General features: G+C 37.0%; 2 protein-coding genes across 4 annotated transcripts in view; one reads left to right on the top strand and one right to left on the bottom strand.

Moving 5' to 3' along the window:
- Window positions 1–6,777, top strand: part of UGDH (UDP-glucose 6-dehydrogenase) — a 33,908-nt gene extending 27,131 nt beyond the window's left edge. For both annotated transcript variants that reach the window (XM_061419945.1, XM_061419946.1), the window contains exons 8-12: window positions 1,428–1,558; window positions 1,793–1,926; window positions 2,420–2,511; window positions 2,626–2,736; window positions 5,312–6,777. In XM_061419945.1, the coding sequence (XP_061275929.1) occupies window positions 1,428–1,558; window positions 1,793–1,926; window positions 2,420–2,511; window positions 2,626–2,736; window positions 5,312–5,422 (579 nt within the window). In that variant the 3' untranslated portion in view covers window positions 5,423–6,777. The remainder of the gene's footprint in view (window positions 1–1,427; window positions 1,559–1,792; window positions 1,927–2,419; window positions 2,512–2,625; window positions 2,737–5,311) is intronic.
- A 3,835-nt stretch (window positions 6,778–10,612) lies between these two features.
- LIAS (lipoic acid synthetase) lies at window positions 10,613–22,520 on the bottom strand. 2 transcript variants are annotated; one of them, XM_061419947.1, is made up of 11 exons: window positions 22,367–22,520; window positions 21,076–21,248; window positions 20,071–20,164; window positions 19,372–19,452; window positions 17,501–17,657; window positions 17,360–17,417; window positions 15,946–16,074; window positions 14,132–14,277; window positions 13,412–13,482; window positions 12,651–12,762; window positions 10,613–10,939 (listed from the first exon to the last, which is right to left on the bottom strand). In XM_061419947.1, exons 1-11 carry the CDS (start codon window positions 22,409–22,411, stop codon window positions 10,887–10,889), a joined length of 1,119 nt encoding a protein of 372 aa, XP_061275931.1. In that variant the 5' UTR covers window positions 22,412–22,520; the 3' UTR covers window positions 10,613–10,886. The 2 variants fall into 2 exon arrangements, with proteins under 2 accessions (XP_061275931.1, XP_061275932.1); XM_061419948.1 differs by lacking the exons at window positions 17,360–17,417; window positions 17,501–17,657; window positions 20,071–20,164 and having other exon boundaries at window positions 22,367–22,509.
- Between the last annotated feature and the right edge of the window lie 334 nt (window positions 22,521–22,854).

Below are 22,854 nucleotides of genomic sequence, written 5' to 3'. Positions count from 1 at the left end.
AAAGCACTTTATATGTAGTATCTTAGTTCTCATCATTAATATTATCCCAGAAGGAAATGGCAACCCACTCCGGTACTCTTGCCTGGAGAATCCCAGGGATGGGGGAGCCTGGTGGGCTGCCATCTATGGGGTTGCACAGAGTCGGACACGACTGAAGCGACTTAGCAGCAGCAGCAGCAGCATTTATAGATGGGGAAGCTGAGGCTTAACAGTGTTAAGTAATTTGCTCAAGATACCAGTCAGTGAGTGTATGTATCTTTTCCAAATATTTTTTTCCCCAGGTTTATAATTTTTCAGATTTCAGCAGTGAGTAGGAAAGTAAGGAAATGAGCATTTTTTAGAGAAATATAAACTTCTAAGTTCATTTCACTCAATCTAGTGTAATGGCTTTATGTTACTGTCCATTGTGGGGAAAATGCAGATAAAGGCTTCATTTTCCAGGTTCCATGGCAGTCCAGCGGTTAAGATTCCATGGTTCCACTGCAGGGAGCACAGGTTTGATCCCTGGTTGGGGAACTAAGATCCCACATGCCTTGCAGCTATGTGGCAAAAAAAAAAAAAAAAAAAAGGCTTGATTTTTCTAAAGCTTTGAGCTCATTTCCCAAGCTCTCAGACTCTGAGATGGCTTCTGGAAGCTTAGAGCCTTAAAAAAAGTCTTTCCTTAAATTCCTCTGGTCACAAATATACGATGTTTATAAATTCTTAGAAGAGTAACAGATTAGATGATCAGAGACTTTACTGGTCACAAATATGATGTTTGTTTATAAATTCTTAGGAGAGTAACAGATTAGATGATCAGAGACTTTACTGGTCACAAATATGATGTTTGTTTATAAATTCTTAGGAGAGTAACAGATTAGATGATCAGAGACTTTTACTTGTAACATTTAGTTAAAAATTTCTCCAAATGTTCATGGTGTTATGGTTCATCCGGAGGCAACTGTAGCTCTGCACGTGGTTTTACTGTTCTCTATTTTCTTTCTACTCACACTCAGTTTTGATGAGGGGTCTGGTTAAGCATATGAGCGAGTACTTTGGATCTTAGTTGCTTCCTTAGGGTTTGGAGAAGTTGGCTAAGGAGAACACTATTTTCTAGTGCCTTTTTAGGCTGGCCTCATGGCAGACCTCAAATGGGGTTGGAATTTCCCTGTGCTCCCCACCATCCATCCCAGTCTGATGCATGTAAAGTTAAAACCAAATGAAACTTAAAATGTTCAGGGTGGGGAGGAGTGGGAAAGGAAGGGAGTGGGTAAAATTCTTTTTTTTTTTCTAATCTGTGGATACTAAAGAGGTTGGTAACGTTTGCCTCCTGTTAATTCATAAGGTTTGTATTCATACAAGAGTACTAACCACAAAGCTATAAGCAGTGTATGCACAGGCTGTACCTCTTTTAACTGATCCTTGCATAACTGTACATGTCCTTTCAGGTTATAGACATGAATGACTACCAGAGAAGGAGGTTTGCTTCCCGGATCATAGACAGTCTGTTTAATACAGTGACAGATAAGAAGATAGCTATTTTGGGGTTTGCTTTCAAAAAGGACACTGGTGATACAAGGTATTAATTCTTTCAAATACTTCAACCATTTTTAGAATCTTAACTCCTCGTCCTGATTTTTTTGATGGTAGCTGTATATGTGAAATACATGTATGTGTATAGTATAAAGAGTAAAAAAGTGGACGTTCATATCCTCACAAGAAATAGAATCTCACCTGTATATTAAATTCCATAGGTATTAAAATATATGCCATTCAGAAGCGTAGCAAAGCTGGGTTTTGTTTTTCCCTTCAGAGAGTCATCTAGTATATATATTAGCAAATATTTGATGGATGAAGGTGCACACCTCCATATATATGATCCAAAAGTACCAAGAGAACAGATAGTTGTGGATCTTTCTCATCCAGGAGTTTCAAAGGACGACCAAGGTAAGTCAGGCTTTGTCGCTCACGTGTCATTTTGAGTTTGGGCTCCCAAACTTATTTATTCTCTGGAAACCTTTGGTTGTTCAGTTTTTGTCATTTTTATCATTGCTAGGCCCCTCTTTTCAATCTCAATTCTCTAAAATTAAACTCTCAAAAAATAAATAAATAAAATTAAACTCTCAGACATTGCTTCATCAACTTTGATTTGAAGTAATCCAGTGGATTAGTAATGTAATTACTAATTAGTAATCAAGTAATGAAGTAGATTACTGTAACGATTTTCCCCAGATATTCTTTTAAAAAGCCCCAGAGATTATAAGGGGATGCTTCTGGGACAAGACTGGGGACTACTCCAGGCCCCTCACTGTTACCCCCACTCGTATTTCAACCAGACCATTCCACTTCTGTCAGACTCTCGATTCCTCCTGCAGTCCTAGTGTTAAAATGCAGAATCTCAAATCACTCCTCTCTTACTCCAGTTTTCTGGTTGTTACAGTGGCCCGGCTCGTGACCATTTCCAAAGATCCCTATGAAGCATGTGATGGTGCCCACGCCGTTGTGATTTGCACTGAGTGGGACATGTTTAAGGTGAAGTGACGGAAGCGAGATTAAGGAAAATTTTAGAGGTGTTCTAATAGCATTTGGGGTGGAGTATGCGTGCCTGTATATGCTCTAATTATTTCTCTGGTTCTTTCTTTATAGGAACTGGATTATGAACGCATTCATAAAAAAATGCTGAAACCAGCCTTTATCTTTGACGGACGACGTGTCCTGGACGGGCTCCACAATGAGCTACAAACCATTGGCTTCCAGGTAAGCATCATCCTGAATTGGTTTTGTTTCATTTGTTTGGTCGTGTGCTTTTTAAAATGGCTTTGAGTGTTTTCATTTTAATTTTTTTCATTTATTTTTTGGCTACACTGGGTCTTCATTGTGATGTGCGGGCTTCTCATTTTGGCAGCTGCTCTTGTTGCAGAGCGCAGGCTCTGGAGCACGTGGGCTTCAGTAACTGCAGAACATGGCCTCAACAGTTGTGGCACACAGGCTTAGTTGCTCCTCGGCATGTGGGATCTTCCCGGATTAGGGATCGAACCCACGTCCCCTGAACTGGCAGGTGAATCCTTAACCACTGGACCACCAGGGAAATCCCTGGCTGTGAGTTTTATGATTTTAATATATTCTCATTTAGCAATAACATAATTCTGGAAAAATGTCAGTCAGTTCTCTGGGAAGTCTCTGTGGTATTTGTGAAATACTCCACTCCCTCCTCAAATTCATAACCTAAAGGTCATTCAGTTTGGTCTCTCTTACAAAGTTTATAGCGGCAAGATGCGCCTCACCCTACCTCGTATAAACATCAAGTAAGAAAGTGTATGCATTAAATTTTTTTTTTTTTCTAGAGCCTCCAAAGCTGCTCTGTGACACTGCGCACCACACTGACCCCCTCAGAGGCCAGGTCATTTATTCCTATAGAAATGTTTTAATACTATAGTTGTCCCATGTTGGTTTAGGATCCTCTATCTCTGAGTGCTTAGCACTATGCTGGTGCTGTGAGAGGTCTAAAGGAAAAGTATGGGAGCTGCAGTGGTGTTGGCTCTCTTTTAATTCAAAGCTTGTCAGTTAGTTATGGAACATTTGGAGAGCAGACAGAAAGCTGCACAATACATTTTATGTTGCATCCACTTCAGTTCTACCAGGGGCCTCAAAGGTTTAAGAAGAAAGAGCCACTTTCCATTTCCTCAGCAGACATGGAGTCTGGGCCCCAAGGGGGAGGTTGGGAGGATAAAGAAATCTACCAGGAGATTGTTGTCAGCAGAGTCCCAGAGCAGAGCAGAGCGTGGCAGTGTTTCGAGTCGGCTGTGTGTGTCTGCTTAGCACCAGCTGTCTGGGAGAGGTACTGATGAGGCCTCGTTCCCTGTTTGAAATATCTGATCTGTTTCTCTTAACCTGTCACTGACTCATTGAAGATCCTTCTTATAATTCAGTGCCCACTCCTCATTCATGAGAGATTAACTTGCAACACAAATCAGATGACATCCTTGTCAGTTCACATTCCATCAAAGACCCTGGGGACTCTTCTATCCAACCCCTCCTTAGTGAGTAATGGGACTGTTTTTCCCAGTCATGATTTAGCAGCGTTATTTTTTAAACATTATTTGCAGGCACAGAAACATTTTCTCCCATTGCTGTTTTACTCATATAGAGGAGAAATGCAAAGACATATATATATATTTAAAATGAATTTGAGCTCTTATAATTAACTATTTCTAGTAAGGGTTAAAAAAACTATTAGACTGGAATTGCTAAATAAAGAGAATTTATAAGCCATTAAATAAGACAATTGAGTAATACAAAGCAGAGGGACCTCCTTGGTGGTCCGGTGACTAAGACTCCACACTCCCAATGCACATGGCCTGGTTTCAATTCCTGATCAGGGAACTAGATCCCACATGCCTCAACCAACAGTTCACATGCCACAGTTAAATATCCTGTATGTAGCAATGAAGATCGATCTTGAGTGCTGCCACTAAGACCTGGCCAAATAAATAAGTAAACAAAGAAGAAGCCCTTTGTGGTATGAGTCAGCATAAATATTAATTTTTAATTAAAAATGTCCTTTTTAATTAAAAATACATTTGTGAAAATTATGTAGTATATTTATCTCTGCTGTAGAGCAGAGATAAACTATTATTAAAGAAACAGCGTCTTTAAAGATAATATTGATAACTTTGGAAAGAGGGGGAAAAGTTTTGAATGTAATATGCAAAATGAAAATTGACTACTATTGATTTATTGAAGGTTGACTTAATATGCCAGACACTGTCCTGAGCACTTTATCTAATTGAATCCTTACCACAGCCCTTTGAGGTAGGTGGGTAACACCATTTACGAACAAGGAAGAAAGACCTTAGAGAGTTTAGGTATCAGCGATTATCAGTAAGGATTCCAACTGGAACCTTTCAGACTCTGAAGCCTGAACTTCTAAAAACTATGCTGTTATAACTTATGCAAGTTTTTTAGAATAAGGGAAACAAGACATTAGAATAGAGTTTGAAAGAATGTGAATTAACAGGAATCTGGGCTGTTTATTGCTTTCACATCTGCTTTTAAAGCCACAGTGGCATGTAATCTCCTATTCTGTTGGAGGGAGTCTGGTGTTGAGAACAAGAGGAGCATGTCTAGATATGAATATGAAAAGGGGAATGTAGACTGACTCTAGAAACAAAAAATATGGAAGGAACCAAAGGTCTTTCACAGCAACCCACACAACCTGAGAAACTTTTCTGCCTTTAAAAAGAAAAAAAATCATCTAGATTTTAACCCTTAATTCACTATATGACCAAGTTTTACGTTTAGGTATTGTTAACAATTTTCTTTTCTCCTCTAGATTGAAACAATTGGCAAGAAGGTGTCTTCAAAGAGAATTCCATATGCTCCTTCTGGTGAAATTCCAAAGTTTAGTCTTCAGGATATGCCCAACAAGAAACCCAGAGTATAGACATTGCCGTTTTTATTTGTAACTTTTTTGGTACTTCAAGATAGCAAATACCTATCTGATATTAAATGACAAATGAACCACGTGCTTTTAAGGAAACAAAACTATTTTTTTAATAATCAAATTTATACTAGCTATATGGGAATTAGCATATCTGGTAATTATGAAACTAGAATTTTTTTACGTATTTTTATAATATTGTTACCTCAGTGATTGGATGAGTAGCAAATAATCATGTTGGTTTTAATGGTGTTGATTTTTGTAAAATTAAACTTCAAACACTTTTTACTTTATAAAATATCTTTAGGCAGCACTTCAATATCGAATGGTAACGGGAGTGACACTCCTCAGTGTCACTACTTTGTCTACTTGTCATTAAGTATATATTTTCACTGCTGGAGTAGGAAGTGACTACTCACTCCAGTACTCTTGCATGGGAAGTTCTACAGACAGAGGAGCTTGGCCGGCTACAGTCCATGGGATTGTAACAGAGTCAGACACAACTTAGCAATTAAACCACCACCCCATGTATTTTCTGCCATGAAATGGCTGTGCTAAATACCGGCTAAACCTGTTAACCTTTCCAATAGTGTCATGGAGATTTAAAGTTTTCTGGATTAACTGGGTGGGGTGTGTTCCATGCCATTTCTCGTCTCCCTGAATTGAGGAGGGTGCCATGGACAGAGTGTGGCCTTTGTGCTTTTTTCTGTCTATGCTGCCACGTTAGCAGTAACCCTACAGCTATGGTTTGGTTATTGTTCTTTTGCTCCTTTCGTTTTAATGGGCTGTATCGATGGTTTCTTTAGTCTACTGCCCGTTTCCAATCAATCCAAATAAGACTAAAAACGTAATCTTTTTTTAAAAAACATGAAGAAAAAAATCAGTGTAGTGAAATGAAAGTCTGTATCATTCCTCTTCTTGTTTTTCCTCACTGATCATTGTTTTTTAGTCTAAAAGCCCAAACTATTTGTTACTTTTACTTTGTATTTTATTCCTGTGACTCACTACACTTTCTCCCATTTTAAGTAATAAAGTCAATATAATCTCATACATAAACTTACAGTAGTAGATTTTACAAGTTAATGTATAGCATAATCCTAAAATAAGGAATTTTGTGTTTTCATCTGCTTTTTTTCTTATGTCTCTTGTTGACTTATATTTGATTTTCTCTTGTGTTTATCATTATTGAAATATGTCCATTTGATGCTTGTGCTCTGCCAAGAGTATACAAATTGAGTTAAACAGATACAAATCTCATCGTTTAGGAATTCTGCAGTTCAATAATACAGAGATAAAGATGAGGACAGAGACATCTGTACAGATATCAAATACATAAATAAAATATTCTTCATAAGCCAGTGTGTGGGGTATTTTTTGTCTAGTACAAGTAACTAATTAAGTTGTGACAGTATGACATTAGACAGGAAAATCACTCCTTTTTTGAGAAAGGGGCATTATGTTGTTCTTTCAAATGATGCAAGAAAGGGAGAGAACAGACCAGGTATTGGCAAACAAAATCCCATGGGCCAAACCTGGCCAGCAACCTGTGAGCTAAGATGTCTTTTACATTTTTACATGATTACATTTTAAATGGTTTCATATATATTGCTATCTGACCCTTTAAGAAAAAGTTGGCAGACTAGAGTGAAGGAAACAAAACGACAGAAAGAGACAATAGATGATCCCTCACTCTTAGATTTTGAAATGGGAGTGGGCTTATTAACTAGCCCTGCTCTTTATTTCTGCTTGAGAATATTCTTATATTCTGCTAATAATCTTAAAGTCTAGTAAAGGGATTATAACGCAAAGGTGTCTTTCTAAAGCAGTTGAATTAGGCGTTTTAAGTTGCAGGATGCTTCAGTGCCTAGGATTGATAACTAAATGTGTAAAACATGGTTACTGATTAGAAGGTGGGAGAACTGATAAGTGGATGAAAATACAAAAGACAAAGAGCCATGTAACCTGGCTGTAATGGGGAAGAAGCCCCAGTGAAGATTAATTTATAGCAATTTGAGCCTTTATGTGAAAAGTTGCAAGAAGATGGTTACCATTGTTTTCCCTATTAAGACAATTAAAGACCTTGTGTTTTTTAAAAATTGATACAATGTTTCTATTTTTAGGGGAGATCCCTGGTAGCCCATGTTTAGGATTCTGGGCTTTCACTGCAGTGGCCTGGTTCAATCCCTAGTTGGGGATGTGAGACCCCACAAGCCATATGGTATGGCAAAAAAAAAGATTTATTAGCTAGTACTTTTGAGATTATTAACTAGTACTTAAAATTGAAAATAATACATGGACATGATTTTTAAAAATTCAAATCAATACAAAAGGATATATAAAAATCTCAGGTCTTCCCTAATGGTCCAGTAGTGAAGAATCTGGAGGCATGGCGTGCTGCGGTTCATGGGGTTGCAAAAAGTCAGACACGACTGAGTGACTGAACTGAACTGCCAATGCAGGGGACCACGGGTTAGGTCCCTGGTCGGGGAACTAAGATCCTGCAAGCTGTGAGGTATGACAAAAATAATGCATTCAGCTTCCAGTAAGAGAAACTCCTGTTCAAACTAGTTTCATTAATAATTATATCTGACCAAACAGGAATTCGGAGAAGGCGATGGCACCCCACTCCAGTACTCTTGCCTGGAAAATCCCATGGACGGAGGAGCCTGGTGGGCTGCAGTCCATGGGGTCGCTAAAAGTCAGACACGACTGAGCGACTTCACTTTCACTTTTTACTTCCATGCATTGGAGGAGGAAATGGCAACCCACTCCAGTGTTCTTGCCTGGAGAATCCCAGGGACAGGGGAGCCTGGTGGGCTGCCGTCTATGGGGTCACACAGAGTCGGACACGACTGAAGCGACTTAGCAGCAGTAGCAGCAGCAAACAGGAATTGGGTTTTGGGGTTGGCCGATTTAGTCATTGGAAATGGGGCAGAAACCTCTGTATTAGTTGACTTTGTGATTAAAAACTATGTGCCATCTATCATTTTCACTTTTTCAAAGAATTTCATTTGTGCTACAGAAAGAAAAGGATCAGACATATTGAAATGGGCACATACCAAATTTTACATATTGCGGACTACTGATGCATTAACTTGTACCACCCGGTCAAAAATTTCGTATAGGCCGCCTGCCATGTCTGCGCATTTAAATGCGCTTGTTTTTAATGCATCATTGTTTAGGAAGGTCAGAGCTCTGTCCTGGCCTTTCAAAATTCAGGCCTGCCCATTCTTGTGCAGTTGTACAAAGGACTATACCTACATCTCTACAGTACATGCTCACCACACTCAAATCTCTAGGAAGACCCAGATTTGGTCACATATTCTAGTCTTGATATAATTATGAAATAATGAGTGGAGGAATAACAAATTCAAAAGATCTAACATTTCTTGCTAATCACCTTTCAGGTTTTTGGAATATATTTAACTGGAGAGCATCCTGAGATTGCAAGATGTTTTAAATTTTTAAAATAATGTATTATTATTTAGCTGTACTAGACAGGATTTTTCTCAAGACTATGTAACCACAAGAAAACAAAGGAGTAAATGGACTATTGAGATCTGACAAAGACTGCAAACGTCACCCATGACTCCCAATTTCACATCTGTATCAAAATAGCTTAATTTTTCCACTATTTTTATGAGCAGTTGTTACAAATTAAAACAATTCAGTTGTCCCTCTGTTACGTACTATGTACGGTATGTAACAGGCACATGATATATATATGTATCAGTTCAGTTTAGTTGCTCACTCTTTGCGACCCCATGAATTGCAGCACACGAGGGCTCCCTATCACCAACTCCCAGAGTTCACTCAAACTCACGTCCATCGAGTCGGTGATGCCATCCAGCCATCTCATCCTCTGTCATCCCCTTCTCCTCCTGCCCCCAATCCCTCCCAGCATCAGAGTCTTTTCCAATGAGTCAACTCTTCGCATGAGGTGGCCAAAGTACTGGAGTTTCAGCTTTAGCATCATTCCTTCCAAAGAACACCCAGGACTGATCTCCTTTACAATGGACTGGTTGGATCTCCTTGCAGTCCAAGGGACTCTGAAGAGTCTTCTCCAACACCACAGTTCAAAAGCATCAATTTTTTGGCACTCAGCTTTCTTCACAGTCCAACTCTCACATCCATACATGACCACTGGAAAAACCATACCCCTGACTAGACAGACCTTTGTTGGCAAAGTAATGTCTCTGCTTTTTAATAAACTGTCTAGGTCGGTCATAACTTTCCTTCCAAGGAGTAAGCGTCTTTTAATTTCATGGCTGCAGTCACCATCTGCAGTGATTTTGGAGCCCCCCCAAAACTTTTATGCTAATAAAATGCCATTTTAATTATTTTACATTGGGATAACAAAAATTTCACTTGACAAAATAACTCTTCTGTTAAGATGTTTCATTACCACTTGCCTACCCTGGGCAATTGTAGCAGCAGATTATGTTACAAAATCAGAGTCTGAAAATTAATCCATTTTTTCCCTGTGAAATCCCATGGACAGAGGAGCCTGGTAGGCTACAGCCCATGGGGTCGCAAAGAGTTGGACACAACTGAACACACACAGCATAAGGAAAGTGAGTCAAAATATATATGGCTCCCCTGAGTTAAATTAAAAGCTAACTTTCAAAGTTATACACATTATAAAAGAAATTAGTTCACATATTTAAAACTTCAAAACAGAACTGGCTATCCAAATTACATATTTTACCATATTGCCATCTAAATGCGTCCCTTGTGAGATGTGGTAGAAAAATAGGATTCAGAGTCAAAGGATGAATTTGAGTTCTACTACTTAGGAAAGAAATTCCTCACTCAGGTCATTACTATGATAGAACACAATCACCTCACCAGAGTGATGTAAGTTGAATAAAAGGAATAAGTGGACAGTGTATGTGATATAGCAAATACTATAAAATCAGAGTTAATATTTTATTCTTAGGTTATATTTCCCCATCTTGGACAACATCATGGTCTTGGTTTCATAGAAGTCCTAAACAAGTAATCAATGTAGAATTATGTTGTAGGTCTAAAACAGTTGTTATCTATATGAAGGGTCTACACTGAAATTCTTAAGCCTTTCTAAATTATTCCAGTGATGTTTTTGCTAAACGGACATAATCTCAAGTCTATACTGTTTCATCACAGTGTCATTTTCCAGAAATGAAAGGTGACAATGATGTATAGAGGCTCAAAGATTTTCTAAGTTTTTAATGTATTATTTAAATTAATGATAAACTCTTACAAAGACATTTTATGATTATAACATAACAAGCAATTGTTTACTGGGACAAACAAGATATGCTAAAAGACGAATGCATTATTATAGTTAAATATGCATATCTTATTGACATTTTTCTTAAAAAAATTAGGATATATGCACTGAATTCTAGGCATTATACCATCACTTCTGTTAACAACTGGAGTGAAACTTCCAAAATTATCATGATCTTGAATGTCTCGTTAAATGTTACAGGGCTTTTGTTTTTCTTTTAGCCACTAGATTTTTCAGGAAAAATTCACCTATTTAGGAAAAATAAAAAAATATATTAGTATCAATTTTAGGTATAGATTTCAGAATAATTATACTTCTGTGTTTCCCTTTAAAGAAGACTTCTGTATTTATTGGTGTTTCCTTCTCAATTCTCAATGTCAATTTTCTAACCCCACAGATCCCCCACATCTTTGGCTCTTTCCTCAACCATGACGATCATTATCCTTAAAAGACTTTTTCTATCACTACAATTTCTACCATTTTTATTTTGAGTAACTCAACATATTATAAAGGGTGACCCTATCGTATCTAAGGTGCACTTATTCTACTTTATGTGCATTTATTTTACTTCATGTGCAGTATCTATTCCTCATCTCTGATAAAGTATTGCTGTTGGTTGGCACAGTTATTTCAGAGAGCAATTCGGCTACATTATTAGCCTAGATTTGATATTTATAAAATGGAGACCTTGCTGCAGTTGAGCAAATTCATTTGATGGAATCTCTTTAACTTATTCCCCTCTAGGGCAGCAAGAGCTCTTCACTTATAATGGGCTTGCATTCTCTCCACACTCTAAGATGTGCCTGTGCACTAAATTAGCTAGTTAGAGGAGGGCACTTTCACTTTTCAGGTCTTAAGGTTCCACTTAGTCTCTGGCTGTTACACCACGGCTCAGTGCTTAACGCCAGAGCTCAGTACTCCAGGTCCAACATTATGAGGAGTCTGAGGAACTTCTCTGTCATCTTAATGTTGTTGTTTAGTCACTTAGTTGTGTCTGATTCTTTTGCGACCCCATGGACTGTAGCCCAGCAGACTCCTCTGTCCATGGGATTTCCTAGGCAAGAACACTGGAGTGGGCTGCCATTTCCTTCTCCAGGGCATCTTCTGAGTAGAATGCAATGACTGATGTGTACATAATCACCAAGAATCCCAAGGCTCATAACCTAGCCAAGTAATGGAGAAAATAATCCCTGCTGTCCCATGCTTTATCTAAATCTGATAAGAACCTAACCATATTATCATCTGATAATATCCTAATCCATCTGAATCTAAGGCTTTGTTCTTTTACTGGTAATTTTAAAGAAATTTAAAAGTTTATAATTCACTTACTTGTAAAAGTGAGAAATTTGCCTTACCAAAAAACAAAACAAAACAAAAAACCAACAAAAACTCCTTTCAAATGATATTATTCTACTTTAACCACCCTGGAAGTTGCTGTTGGTCCTATTCTTTATATATATTTTTAGCTTCCCAGCAGTACTGCTTGAAGAAGAATAAATCATTTATAATTATTGATTTCCAAAGTTCCCACAGTCTGTCAATCAGCTCAAATTCTTGGGTTTTATAACCAAGATAAGCTGTTGCTAGTTCATTAAAAAAGTCTTCAATTTCTTTACAGAACACACTGAATATTACACCTAAACATTAATTTTTACAATCAGAATTTATGCCTAATTTAAACATATCTAGGATTAGACTTCAACATATAACAGTCATTAAAAAGATCTTTAATAGTATAACACAGTTTGGATATATCCAAAAAATAACTATTTGTTTATTCTTGTAATGGCCATTACCACATGACTTTCTCTCTTAAAAAAGCTTTTATTTTCATAAGTCAGCTCAAGCTATTTATCAAAATAAGAGCTGAAATTACAAAGGTAAAAAATCCTATTGTAGCTAGTAAAATTACATTAAAATTCTGGACTAAACAGAAGCATGCCCTCCCATTTAACTTACCTGCTTTGTATGAAGAACGCACCAGGGGGCCACTTGCAGTATAATGAAATCCAAGTTCATTTCCTACTTTTTCCCAGTATTTGAACTTTTCAGGAGTAATGTATTCTTCAACCTAGATTTAAAGAATTAATTCTAGATTCTAGAATTTTCCGAAATCATTTTAGTTCTATATGAAAATCTACTTGTTGGCTACTTGGTCAGAACATAATGGTAGTGAATTACAGCGAAGGGGAAACATCAATTTTGTATTACACTAACTATTCCAAAAGAGAAAGGATCAGTCACGCCTATAAGATTCCTAAGGATAAGATTGTGTTACTTATCTTGTATCTTCTGCTCAGCACTGTGTCTGGCACACGGTTACTACTCAAGAAAAGTTTTCTGAATGAATGAATAAATGACTGATATAGAAATAGGGAGACTGGCTTTTCTTTCTTTCTTCACCTCTGGCTCTCATATAATTCTAAAACAAATCACAAGATTGGCAGGAGTGATACAAATGTACTTCCCAACTTAAAAGTTTTTTTCCTATAGGTCATTTTATTTATTTTTTCCTACAGGTCATTTTAGTAAGACAATATTGAGGGCAGCAAATAAGTGCCAGCATAGCCACTTTATGCAGATAATAAAATGGAACTGGAACTCAGAAATATACATGGAACAGTACACTAAAAAGCCAGCAGCTTCTGAATTCTACCTATAGAAAATAAAGATGTAATGCAAACCACCAAGAAACATTTGGCGACTTATGGTAGTTGTACCTTAAGGTGGCGCTTTGTTGGCTGCATATATTGTCCTAAAGTCAAACAGTCCACATCTGCCTCACGAAGTGCTACAGGAAAAAAAGCACACATTATATGAGCAGATTTTTTAAAGTGCTATCTGTATGCATTGCTGTAAAAAGTAGCTTTTAATTATCATTTGAATTTATTACCCTTTGAACCAATAGATAACTGCAAGTTGGCCAAGGACCTTCAGGTAAAAGAAAAGCTTTTATATTTTAAAATTTAAGAAGCTCAAGAATTGCAAAGTAAACAAATTAAATAGACTAAAAGTCAAAAGCACACCATGTTATGTAACAATGCTATAAGTAAGCACTTTCTCAAAGGCCTGGATTCATCTTAGTCATCTTTGAGTCGTCAGTGGTTGACAGAGCTCCTGGTACCTGGCTGGCACTCAAAAATTGTCTTGACTGGACAAGAAAAGCAGACAAAAATCATGTTTTTAGTTGATGAAAGGGTAAGGAATAAAATGGGATGCAAATTCCATATTCTAAGCATCCTGTACATCATTCCATAAAGTTTTAAGAACACATTCTTCCTCTCTTTTCTATGCTGCTGTTTATATCCATATCCTGAATTTTTGTTCTCACTAGCACTTTCACTGAGACTATGGAGAAAGCATACCAGGTTTTCCAAAGTGGGACTCCTGCTATCACTCAAGTTAAATGGAAAAGAGTTTTCATTTTTAAATTTCTTTACCTTTCATCGTGGCATATACTTGCTCATCATTCTCACCTAAACCCAACATAATAGATGTTTTAGAAATAACATCAGGTCGAACCTCCTTGGCATGTTTTAGTACACGTAGAGACTGGTCAAAATTGGCCCGGGGATCACGAACTTTCCTTGAAAACAGCAGAGCTTTTGTCAGCAAGAATAACCACAAGCTCAACTAAGTACATAATTATGCAAGCAACCTGAAAGACCAGGAAGGTACATTCTGGACATCACGCTGCATCATATGGTTCAATGGTAGCATTTGTGCACAAACGTCTAACTGTTACTTTGAGAAAGAAAATAAGCCTTCACTAGGCCCCCAGTTCTGTTGACTTTTCAGGCCTTTCAAGCCTGGGGCACAGAAAATGAGAACAGAAGTAATGAATGAAGTAATTCAGTTTATGAATTACTCATTGAGAAACTAGGATTCTGAAGCCGGAGAATGAGTGATTATAAGGGTAATTGAGAGAAGGGGGAAAACATGGAAGAAAATTTCGATACTGAACAAAGAAAAAACTGTTTAACCTGAACCATTTAAGAGGATTGAAACTTTTATGTTCATTTCTTTTCTAAAGACTAAGCTGCCCTCTGCTGGTAAGGATACAGCATTGACATTTCTTAGGTTAAAAAAAAAAAATGCATGATTCTGGAATTTTCACTGGAAAGGATAATGTTTTTTAAATGAAAACAGAGAAACTGGCACCCACTGGTGGTGGGATCATAAGATATGACAAGGCTGGAACAGACTGTGTGCTTGACTTCAACAGGGGACAAACCACCAAGTTTTAAATGGATAAAGGCCCAAAGGACACAGTTGCTGACGTTAAATTGCATTCATTTGAACTCTAATGTACCTTTCTTCTGTGTAACTGATCTGTTGTTATGGTTGCTATTTTTAATCAGAGACCAGTTCACACAGGAGGAGAGGGAACAAATTTATGAATTTAAAAGTAACCACAATACTGATAATAAGGAAAATACTTTTTGAAAGTATTTTTCCACTGAATTTAAATTATGCTCCCTAATAAGTTATGATTTAGCAGAAATTCTGGCTATTGTTTATCATACTTCTTTTTGTGATACAGAATAACGTGTAGAACCTAATAAAATCACTACCAAATGCTTTACTAAACTAATGAAAATGAATGTATAATCTTGCCTGAAATTTTTTATTTTTCTGAAATATGAATAGTTATTGATACAGAATAACAATGTGTAATTATTCCTAACTACTAAAATTACTAGGAAGAGTAAGAAAGCACAGTACCTACTTTTTTTAAAAGAGATTTAAAATACATCTGAATGATACCATTTTTTTCTTCAGCATCATTTACTGTATATATTATTGTCAAATGCATTGTTATATGTCCTTTTTTAGAACTACAATCAATTGCTCTTTTGTAATATTTTTGTTTTTGAAAATTGTTCTTTGGGGAAAAAATCCCAGCTCATCAGCACTTGCAATACTTTACCAAAAAAAGGAAAGCAAAAAAGATGCGAGTTATGTTTGTATGCGTATACCAAAACATATACACACATGTATAAATATGCAAGTATATAGACACTGAGATGTAAGTAATTGATATTACCAGGTGGAAATATGGATGATGTTTATACTCTTTTTGTTGTCTATATTTTCTAATTTTTCTATACTAGACATATATATTTTTTTTAAAAATGCATTTTTGTTTTAAAAAGAGAGTTCACTTTATAGAATTACAACATTCTCCCCTGAAAAAAAGTATAGCAGATTTGACCCTCCAAACTTCCCAACATTACTCAATACGCGAAATCACCTCTGTAATTCTGGAACTGTTTCTACATTATGTGCATATACATCTAATCCTGACAGGGCAACTTTTTCTATTGCTTTAAGATCTCCTCGGAAATCAGGGGTGAGACATTCCACAAGAATTTTTGGATTCCTATAGTGAAAAAGAGATAGGTATCAATCACAGTGAGGAAAAGAATTGACAAAACTTGCTCAAAACAGAAATCATCAGTATGCATTCAGTATCAGTTTCAATACAGTAAGCTTCAGAATCTTGCCAAGAACAGCACGAGCAGACAAGTGCTTATATATGAACTGCTAAATGAAAACGGTGACAACCTAGAACATCAGATAACATGTACACTGTGGTTAAAACACATCTGCTTGCAAACAATGATGAGAATACATTTTGGGATTACAAAAACTTTTAAACTTTATTAAAAGTTGTTTGAAGAAATTAAAATATAAAGTATTAAATATAAAATAACTTAAATTTTTAAGAAAGTAAATTGGGATACCTCTTATGTGAATATAAAGTGATTGCCTTAATTTTGATTTCTTTTAAAATTCATGAATAATGCCCCCCTCCCTTCCTCTAGGTAAAATATTTCACAAGTGCTCTGGGCTTTAAAACCTATCTTCTGAGTTGCTGAGTCATGAGCTTTGCTTAAATGAAATACAAGCCAAACATTAATCTTTCTATTTATACTATGCATTCAAGCATTAAAGTATGAACTAGGTAATAGAGCTGTTCCCTTTGACAAGCAGTAGAAATGACTGAGAAACTAATAAACTTCTTCACAAACCAAACTGAGACTTTTTTTTTTGGAGTTGTTTTATGAGAGAACAGATGTAGAAAGCACCACATCACACCCTCTCATGGATTCAAGAGATGTTGAAAGAACACATCCTATAACTCACTGTTTCATTGCAAGGAGGGACCCACTGGTAGTTTGTGAAATCAATTTTATGGGTGGAACAGACAAACTTTTTTGAAATGAACTATTAAAAAAAACAAATAGAAAATATTGGGGGAATCAGGGCAAAAACATTTACTGAGTGTGCTAGGTGCCAGACTAGTTCTGAGCTATAGGAAATAAGCGTAAACTCCTTTTTAAAGGCTTTTAAAATAAAATTTACATATTAATAAAATGTGAATTATGGGAAAATCCCCAGGGCATGTCATCATACAATTTATGATTATATATTTTAACAATGTGGGCGTTTATCTCATCCTAACTTCTCCTAGATGATGATTTATTCAGTTCAGTCCTGGGAAGACTTTAATTTCCAGCAGATTATAAAATGGATTTATAACCCCCTGCAAAAGGTTAGTAACCACTGCTTTAAGTTAACCTTAAAAAAACCTTAAATAAACTGAATTTAATATGGATCAACAAAAGTCCCTAAATTACACAAGCAAATGCAAAAACAAGTACCTTTCCTTTAAGTAAGATACAGTCTTTGCAAAGTGCTCAGCTCCTCCATCAGGCATATCTGGAATCAAGAGAATCCACTGCTTAAGAGGACGTCACAGCTTAATAAGTCAATTTAAGAAGAGGTAATGATATCGTACTAACCATCTCGATCCACAGATGTCAGGACAACATAATCCAGACCCCACTCTGCAACTGCCTTTGCAGTATTGTAGGGCTCACTGGCATCCAGTGGAGGTGGATTTCTTGCAGTCTTAACAGAACAAAATCTACAACCTCTTGTACATGTGTCACCCATCAACTAGAATAGAGATGTTACAGTTTAAATCAAATAAACAAATGACTTTGAAGAATATAATCGTAAGGGAATAAAACTGCAAGGAATGAACAAATTTTGACCCTGTTTATATGAAATTTTAAACATTCAAAGCTAAACAATATAGTTAAGGAATATAAACATATATGGTGAAACAAGAAAGAAAAGGAAACAATAAATTTAGAATAAGGAGTAGTGTTAAAGGAAAAAAAAAGGGGATGGGATCAAGAAGGGATGAAAAACTAATGTTCTGTTCTCAAACTGGAGGTATCAGGGTATCTGTGTATTGGTAGTCTTTATAACTTACACATAGGTTATAAAAATTCTTTTATATCTATTTAATTTTAACAAAAATGATGTTAAAAGAAACAAAATATTCAATTAACCTATCAATATGCAGATCTCTGTGGAAGTTAAACAGAAGGCATAGCTCCCTCTTGTTAAACAGATGAAAGAGAAAAACACATAAAAAGTTAGTAACGGGATTCCCTGCTGTTTCTCCAGGACACTGCTTCTGCTGCCATGGGTTACTACCATGCTCTACCCCTTGCCAAGCACAGCCACTGCAGATGTTTTGGAGCCACTGGAGTTTCAAAGCCCTATGGTAGGGGTTTTGATTTGAGGCAGAAAGCAATTCTTTCCCTTTATGTTTAACTCACTCAGAAAGAACTCACTGCAATGCTAATTAGGCCCATCATCTCACAGAATGTTACTGAAACAATGAAACCTCCCAGGAGTCACTATGCACCAATAGTGATCATGGAGAGCAGGCAAGGGATAAAACCAGAGATTTCCATCAGGGAGTATTCAGAATAACTCCTTCTTTCAAGAAGTGATGCTGCATAACTTAGAAAAGCTCTCTGGCTGGCTCTGTATTATTCTAGAAGGAGCTCTATCTCACACAAATCTCCAGTTTCTCACGTAAATAGTCTCTTGCTGGTGTAACTCATTTATAAGACATTCCTCAGACAAGTATAACTTTAAGCTAGACATAATTTAGATTTAACCCAATATTTCAATCTCTTTGTATGAATAAATATGGTAGACTGCATTGTTAATTCCATTCCTTACTCCATGATATTAAGACCGTACATTTTACCCATTGCCATGTAACTTGCAGAGCCCACCTTCTGAGGGAGGAACTTAGGCCTCTACTCCCATTGACGGCTGGCTTGGCCATGTGACTTATTTTGGCCAATAGAATGACAGCAGGCATGACCAAGCATAAGCCTCAAATGTGCATGGATGCTTGGCTTGCCCTCTTGTGGTCCTTCCATCCTCTGTGATAAAAATGTCCTTGGCAAGCAGCTGGTCCAAGAATAAAGCTCTGCAGAGGAGATCTGAGCCTAACCTACTTCCTGGAGTCCAGTTTAGCACATTCAAGATCAGATGATCATGGGCTAACTGAAAGGCCCATCAGAGGGAAATATAAATTAATAGAAGAGGTAGTTCAAGGTAGCACATAATTATTATATTCTATCAGGTAGATGGAAGAATCAATAACAGACTTATTCAGAGAAAGGTGAGATGGTAACAAGCTAGATCATTCCATCAAGTTTCCCCCCTACCACAAACTCATATGTAGCAAAAAATATCATCATATTTTTTGAGACGCAAAATGAACATTTGTAGGAAAAAGACATAAAACATTTCCTTTCGGTTTCTCAACTAAAACTCTGGAATTTGAGGGTGGCTTTACCATGATTGTGGCTGTGGCGGTAGCATATTCTCCACCTCCCCAACACTCTCCAATATTGGGACATCGAGCTTCCTCACACACCTATGAGCAAAAGGGAACTGAATACAATCAGGTTGAAAATATTTACCAATTGAGCAAATAAGTCATCAGGCATTTTATACTATCCATTCTTTATATAGTATGTTAAGAAATTCACTATTTGGAAATCCCGTTAAACTGCCAAACCATGCAGATATTAGGATTCTATTTTTAAATTAAAAACTATGAATGTATATGTTGCATATGTACAAATAAAAAAGTCTGCAAGGGTGTATGTTGAATAGTTAAAGTGGTATAACAAACATTTGAGATTTCATATAGTATGTTTCATATTTAATATATCCTTTCCAACAAGCATGTACTTAATTTGTAATACAAAACAAACAAAAATTCTCATTCCCTAAATGGCAGAAAAAAATTTTTTGGTTTGTACTATTAAATAAGTGGCTAAGAAATACAATTACTTTTTGCTTCTTTTGCAGGGAAAATAACTTTTAAATCTATTTCCATTACTGAGAGTAATGTGAAAACACCTTTATTTACTTTCCTTGCTATTTTCAATATGTATTTTATTAATTTTCAAGTTATATATGCACAGAAAAATTATGTCTTCTGGTAATGAGGGATACTTAACCCTTAACAGTAAGTAAGAAAACTTACTGTGTGAAGATTTAAATTCCGCAAAGTGTTTTTCAGTTTATTATAATTTTTCCCCATAGGAATCTCTGTTTTTAGCCATGGAGGTAGTCTTAACCTGCAGAAAGCCAAAATAACTATACGTTAACAAATATGTTCCTAAATAAGCACACAGCTTTGAAGTTACTTTGCTCTATTATGATGACCAATTGGGAATTTTCCCCCTGTAATCCTGGAATGATTCTTTTAATTTCTGCCATAGGAGATAACAGAATCAAACTTAGATTTGCTCAAACCACTTTAGAAAACACTCATAACTGTGCCTATCAGGGCACTTTGCTCATGTCTTTGTTTTGCAAAGGCACAGAGGAATACCATCTTTTTTTTTAAAAAAAGAGCTTTTGAAACATCTCATTCCCTAATGAATAATACTGACAAAAAGTTCTGTATTTGTTCAGATTAAGAAGAGACCCCACAAGTGAAATTTCTGCTCTTCGATTTTGATAGGTGTTAAATGGAAAAAAATCTAAAATTTGGAGTAAAGACTACATATCCTCAGGTTTCCCTTGACTTCCACCCACTTGTAGTCTAGAAGTTGCTGGGTAAAGTATTTCCCAAAACAATCGGTGCTCTGCACTAAATTCTCTTACCATTCTTTTAAACTAAGGCATGCTATCCTAGCTAGGAGAAACAAGTTAGATCATCAGCACCCAGTAACAATGAAAACCTTATCGAAGTGTAACAGACTAATATCAAGGTGATAATCTTTGCTCTCTGAAGACACTTGTTGCTGGATGGACAAAGGGAGATGGTGGTGTAGGATGGATAAGTCCTAGCAAGGCCGTCAGAGGACAGAGAGAAAAGAAAATTTCACCTATTTGCCTATTCTATGTTAGTTATCAGTTCTTTTAATGATTTTTAGCTAAATTTAACAAGCTGATTAAAAATGTATTTCAGGGTTTGGTTATATCTGAAAATGATGCACTATGAAGAAATGGGATGTTAAAATTACCCCAAATTTTCAATTACCTTTCTCCTTTCTGGCGTTTTAAATTTCCTTTATATTCATCCCAGGTACTCTTGTCGGCCAGATTACCAGATATAAATTCTTGAAGGTCTGGTCCACTCTGTAAAAATTCCTTTTTTTCATCTGGCAGGAAACTTACTTCTCTGACAGGGCTGAATACATATCTTCCAAATACCTAAACAAAGGGTTCATTATGACATTTATTTAGTTTGCTGTTGTCACTAAGTCATGTCTGACTCTTTTGCAACCCCATGGACTATAGCCACCAGGCTCCTCTGTCCATGGGATTTCCCAGGCAAAAATTTATTTAGAAGAGTTAGTAATAACTTAGTTTTAACCTATTTACATAGCTAAAAGGAAGAGTAGCCAGAGACCTGATTCAGAAATTAAAATGTTAAACTATTTACAAGCTCTGTGTTGAAGCTTAGAATCTAAGGTTAAGGAGGACCCAAAGGGAACAAAACAAAGCTAAATAAGAATAGGAATTAACTATTTCTGTCTAGATTTAAAATAGATTTGGAAACTTCTGGAACTGGCTAACAAAACATGCCACATTTTATCCATATCAGGACTAAAAGTCTGTCTTTCAAGTTTAAACTGCAATAACAGGAGAAGATGCTACAGATTTGAATTTTCTATTCCTGACGAGTCAAGGACGTTTAAGTAAAATCTGAAGTAAATTATCTCTGCCTTGGGCTTTGGATAAACACATGTGTTAAAACTTAGAGGTTTAAGGTTTAACCCAGCTGATTTCAGAGAACTTGAAGTAGGGAAACCAAACTTACTATTCCAATTTTCTACGTTACATTCTGTGTTTGATCAAAGAAGTCACTCAATATATATTTGTTGACCAAAACAAGCCGTCAGCTTCTGGATCTGAACACACACATGGACAAGACAGCCAAAATACCATAAAACTCAAAGAGTAAAAAAAAAAAAAAAAAGTGTGCACAATTGCTACTGTTCTCGCCCAGGTCTTCCGCTCAAGCTTACAGCACATATTTGGGTTCTAATTGCCCAAACCGGTGTCTAGTACAAATCACTGATATGAAAGGGGGGAAAAAAAAAAAAAAGACACCTCTCAGCGTCAGCCAGAGATACCTACAAACAAATCACTACCAGAGACTTAACTTCGCGGGGGTGTCTGAAGAATTAAGACGATACCACACGAAAAATGTTTAGAACAAAACCTGGCTAGAAGTAAACATTCAATAAATGCTGGCATTATTGGACGCTCTAAAAGGATGGGAGCCCTCTACCCTACGCCCGCACCCTGCTTCCCCAGCCGCTCACCCGGGGGCCCACGGTGCGGACCGCGCCCCCGCAGCGTAGAGACATCTCGCTGTTTTTTTCCTAGCAAGGACGAATAATCAGTAATTCCCGGGAAAAGAGAAAAGGACAGACGGTCGCCAGATTTATGACAAGCTGAACCACCCTGACCCGGAGGAACTCGCGCAGCTCCGCGATTGGCTGCTTTAGTCTGGCGGCGTCGCGCACTGATGACCCTGCACGCAGGCCTCATACGGACTATAAGAGCGTGATGACGAAAGACGCTCTTTCTTTGCCGCATCTACTGCGAGGTGAGGTGGCTTCTGTAAGCGGTGGGCTTTGGGAATCTGAAGCCATCGGCTCTGGGAAGGCCAGCGGCGCGGTTGTGGCCCTCGGGAACTCTATCGTGGTTGTCTCCCCACACAGCGAACGCCATATGAATTTGGTTGCGCTGGAATTCGAGCCCTGTACTGGGCTTTCAGGCCTACCCCAGCTCCTCAGCCTTGCCGGGA

The sequence above is a fragment of the Bos javanicus genome, chromosome 6 (assembly GCF_032452875.1).
Source record: "Bos javanicus breed banteng chromosome 6, ARS-OSU_banteng_1.0, whole genome shotgun sequence".
Classification (NCBI taxonomy): domain Eukaryota; kingdom Metazoa; phylum Chordata; class Mammalia; order Artiodactyla; family Bovidae; genus Bos; species Bos javanicus.
Note: the sequence above shows the minus strand (reverse complement) of the source record. Positions and strands in the feature narration are given on the sequence as shown.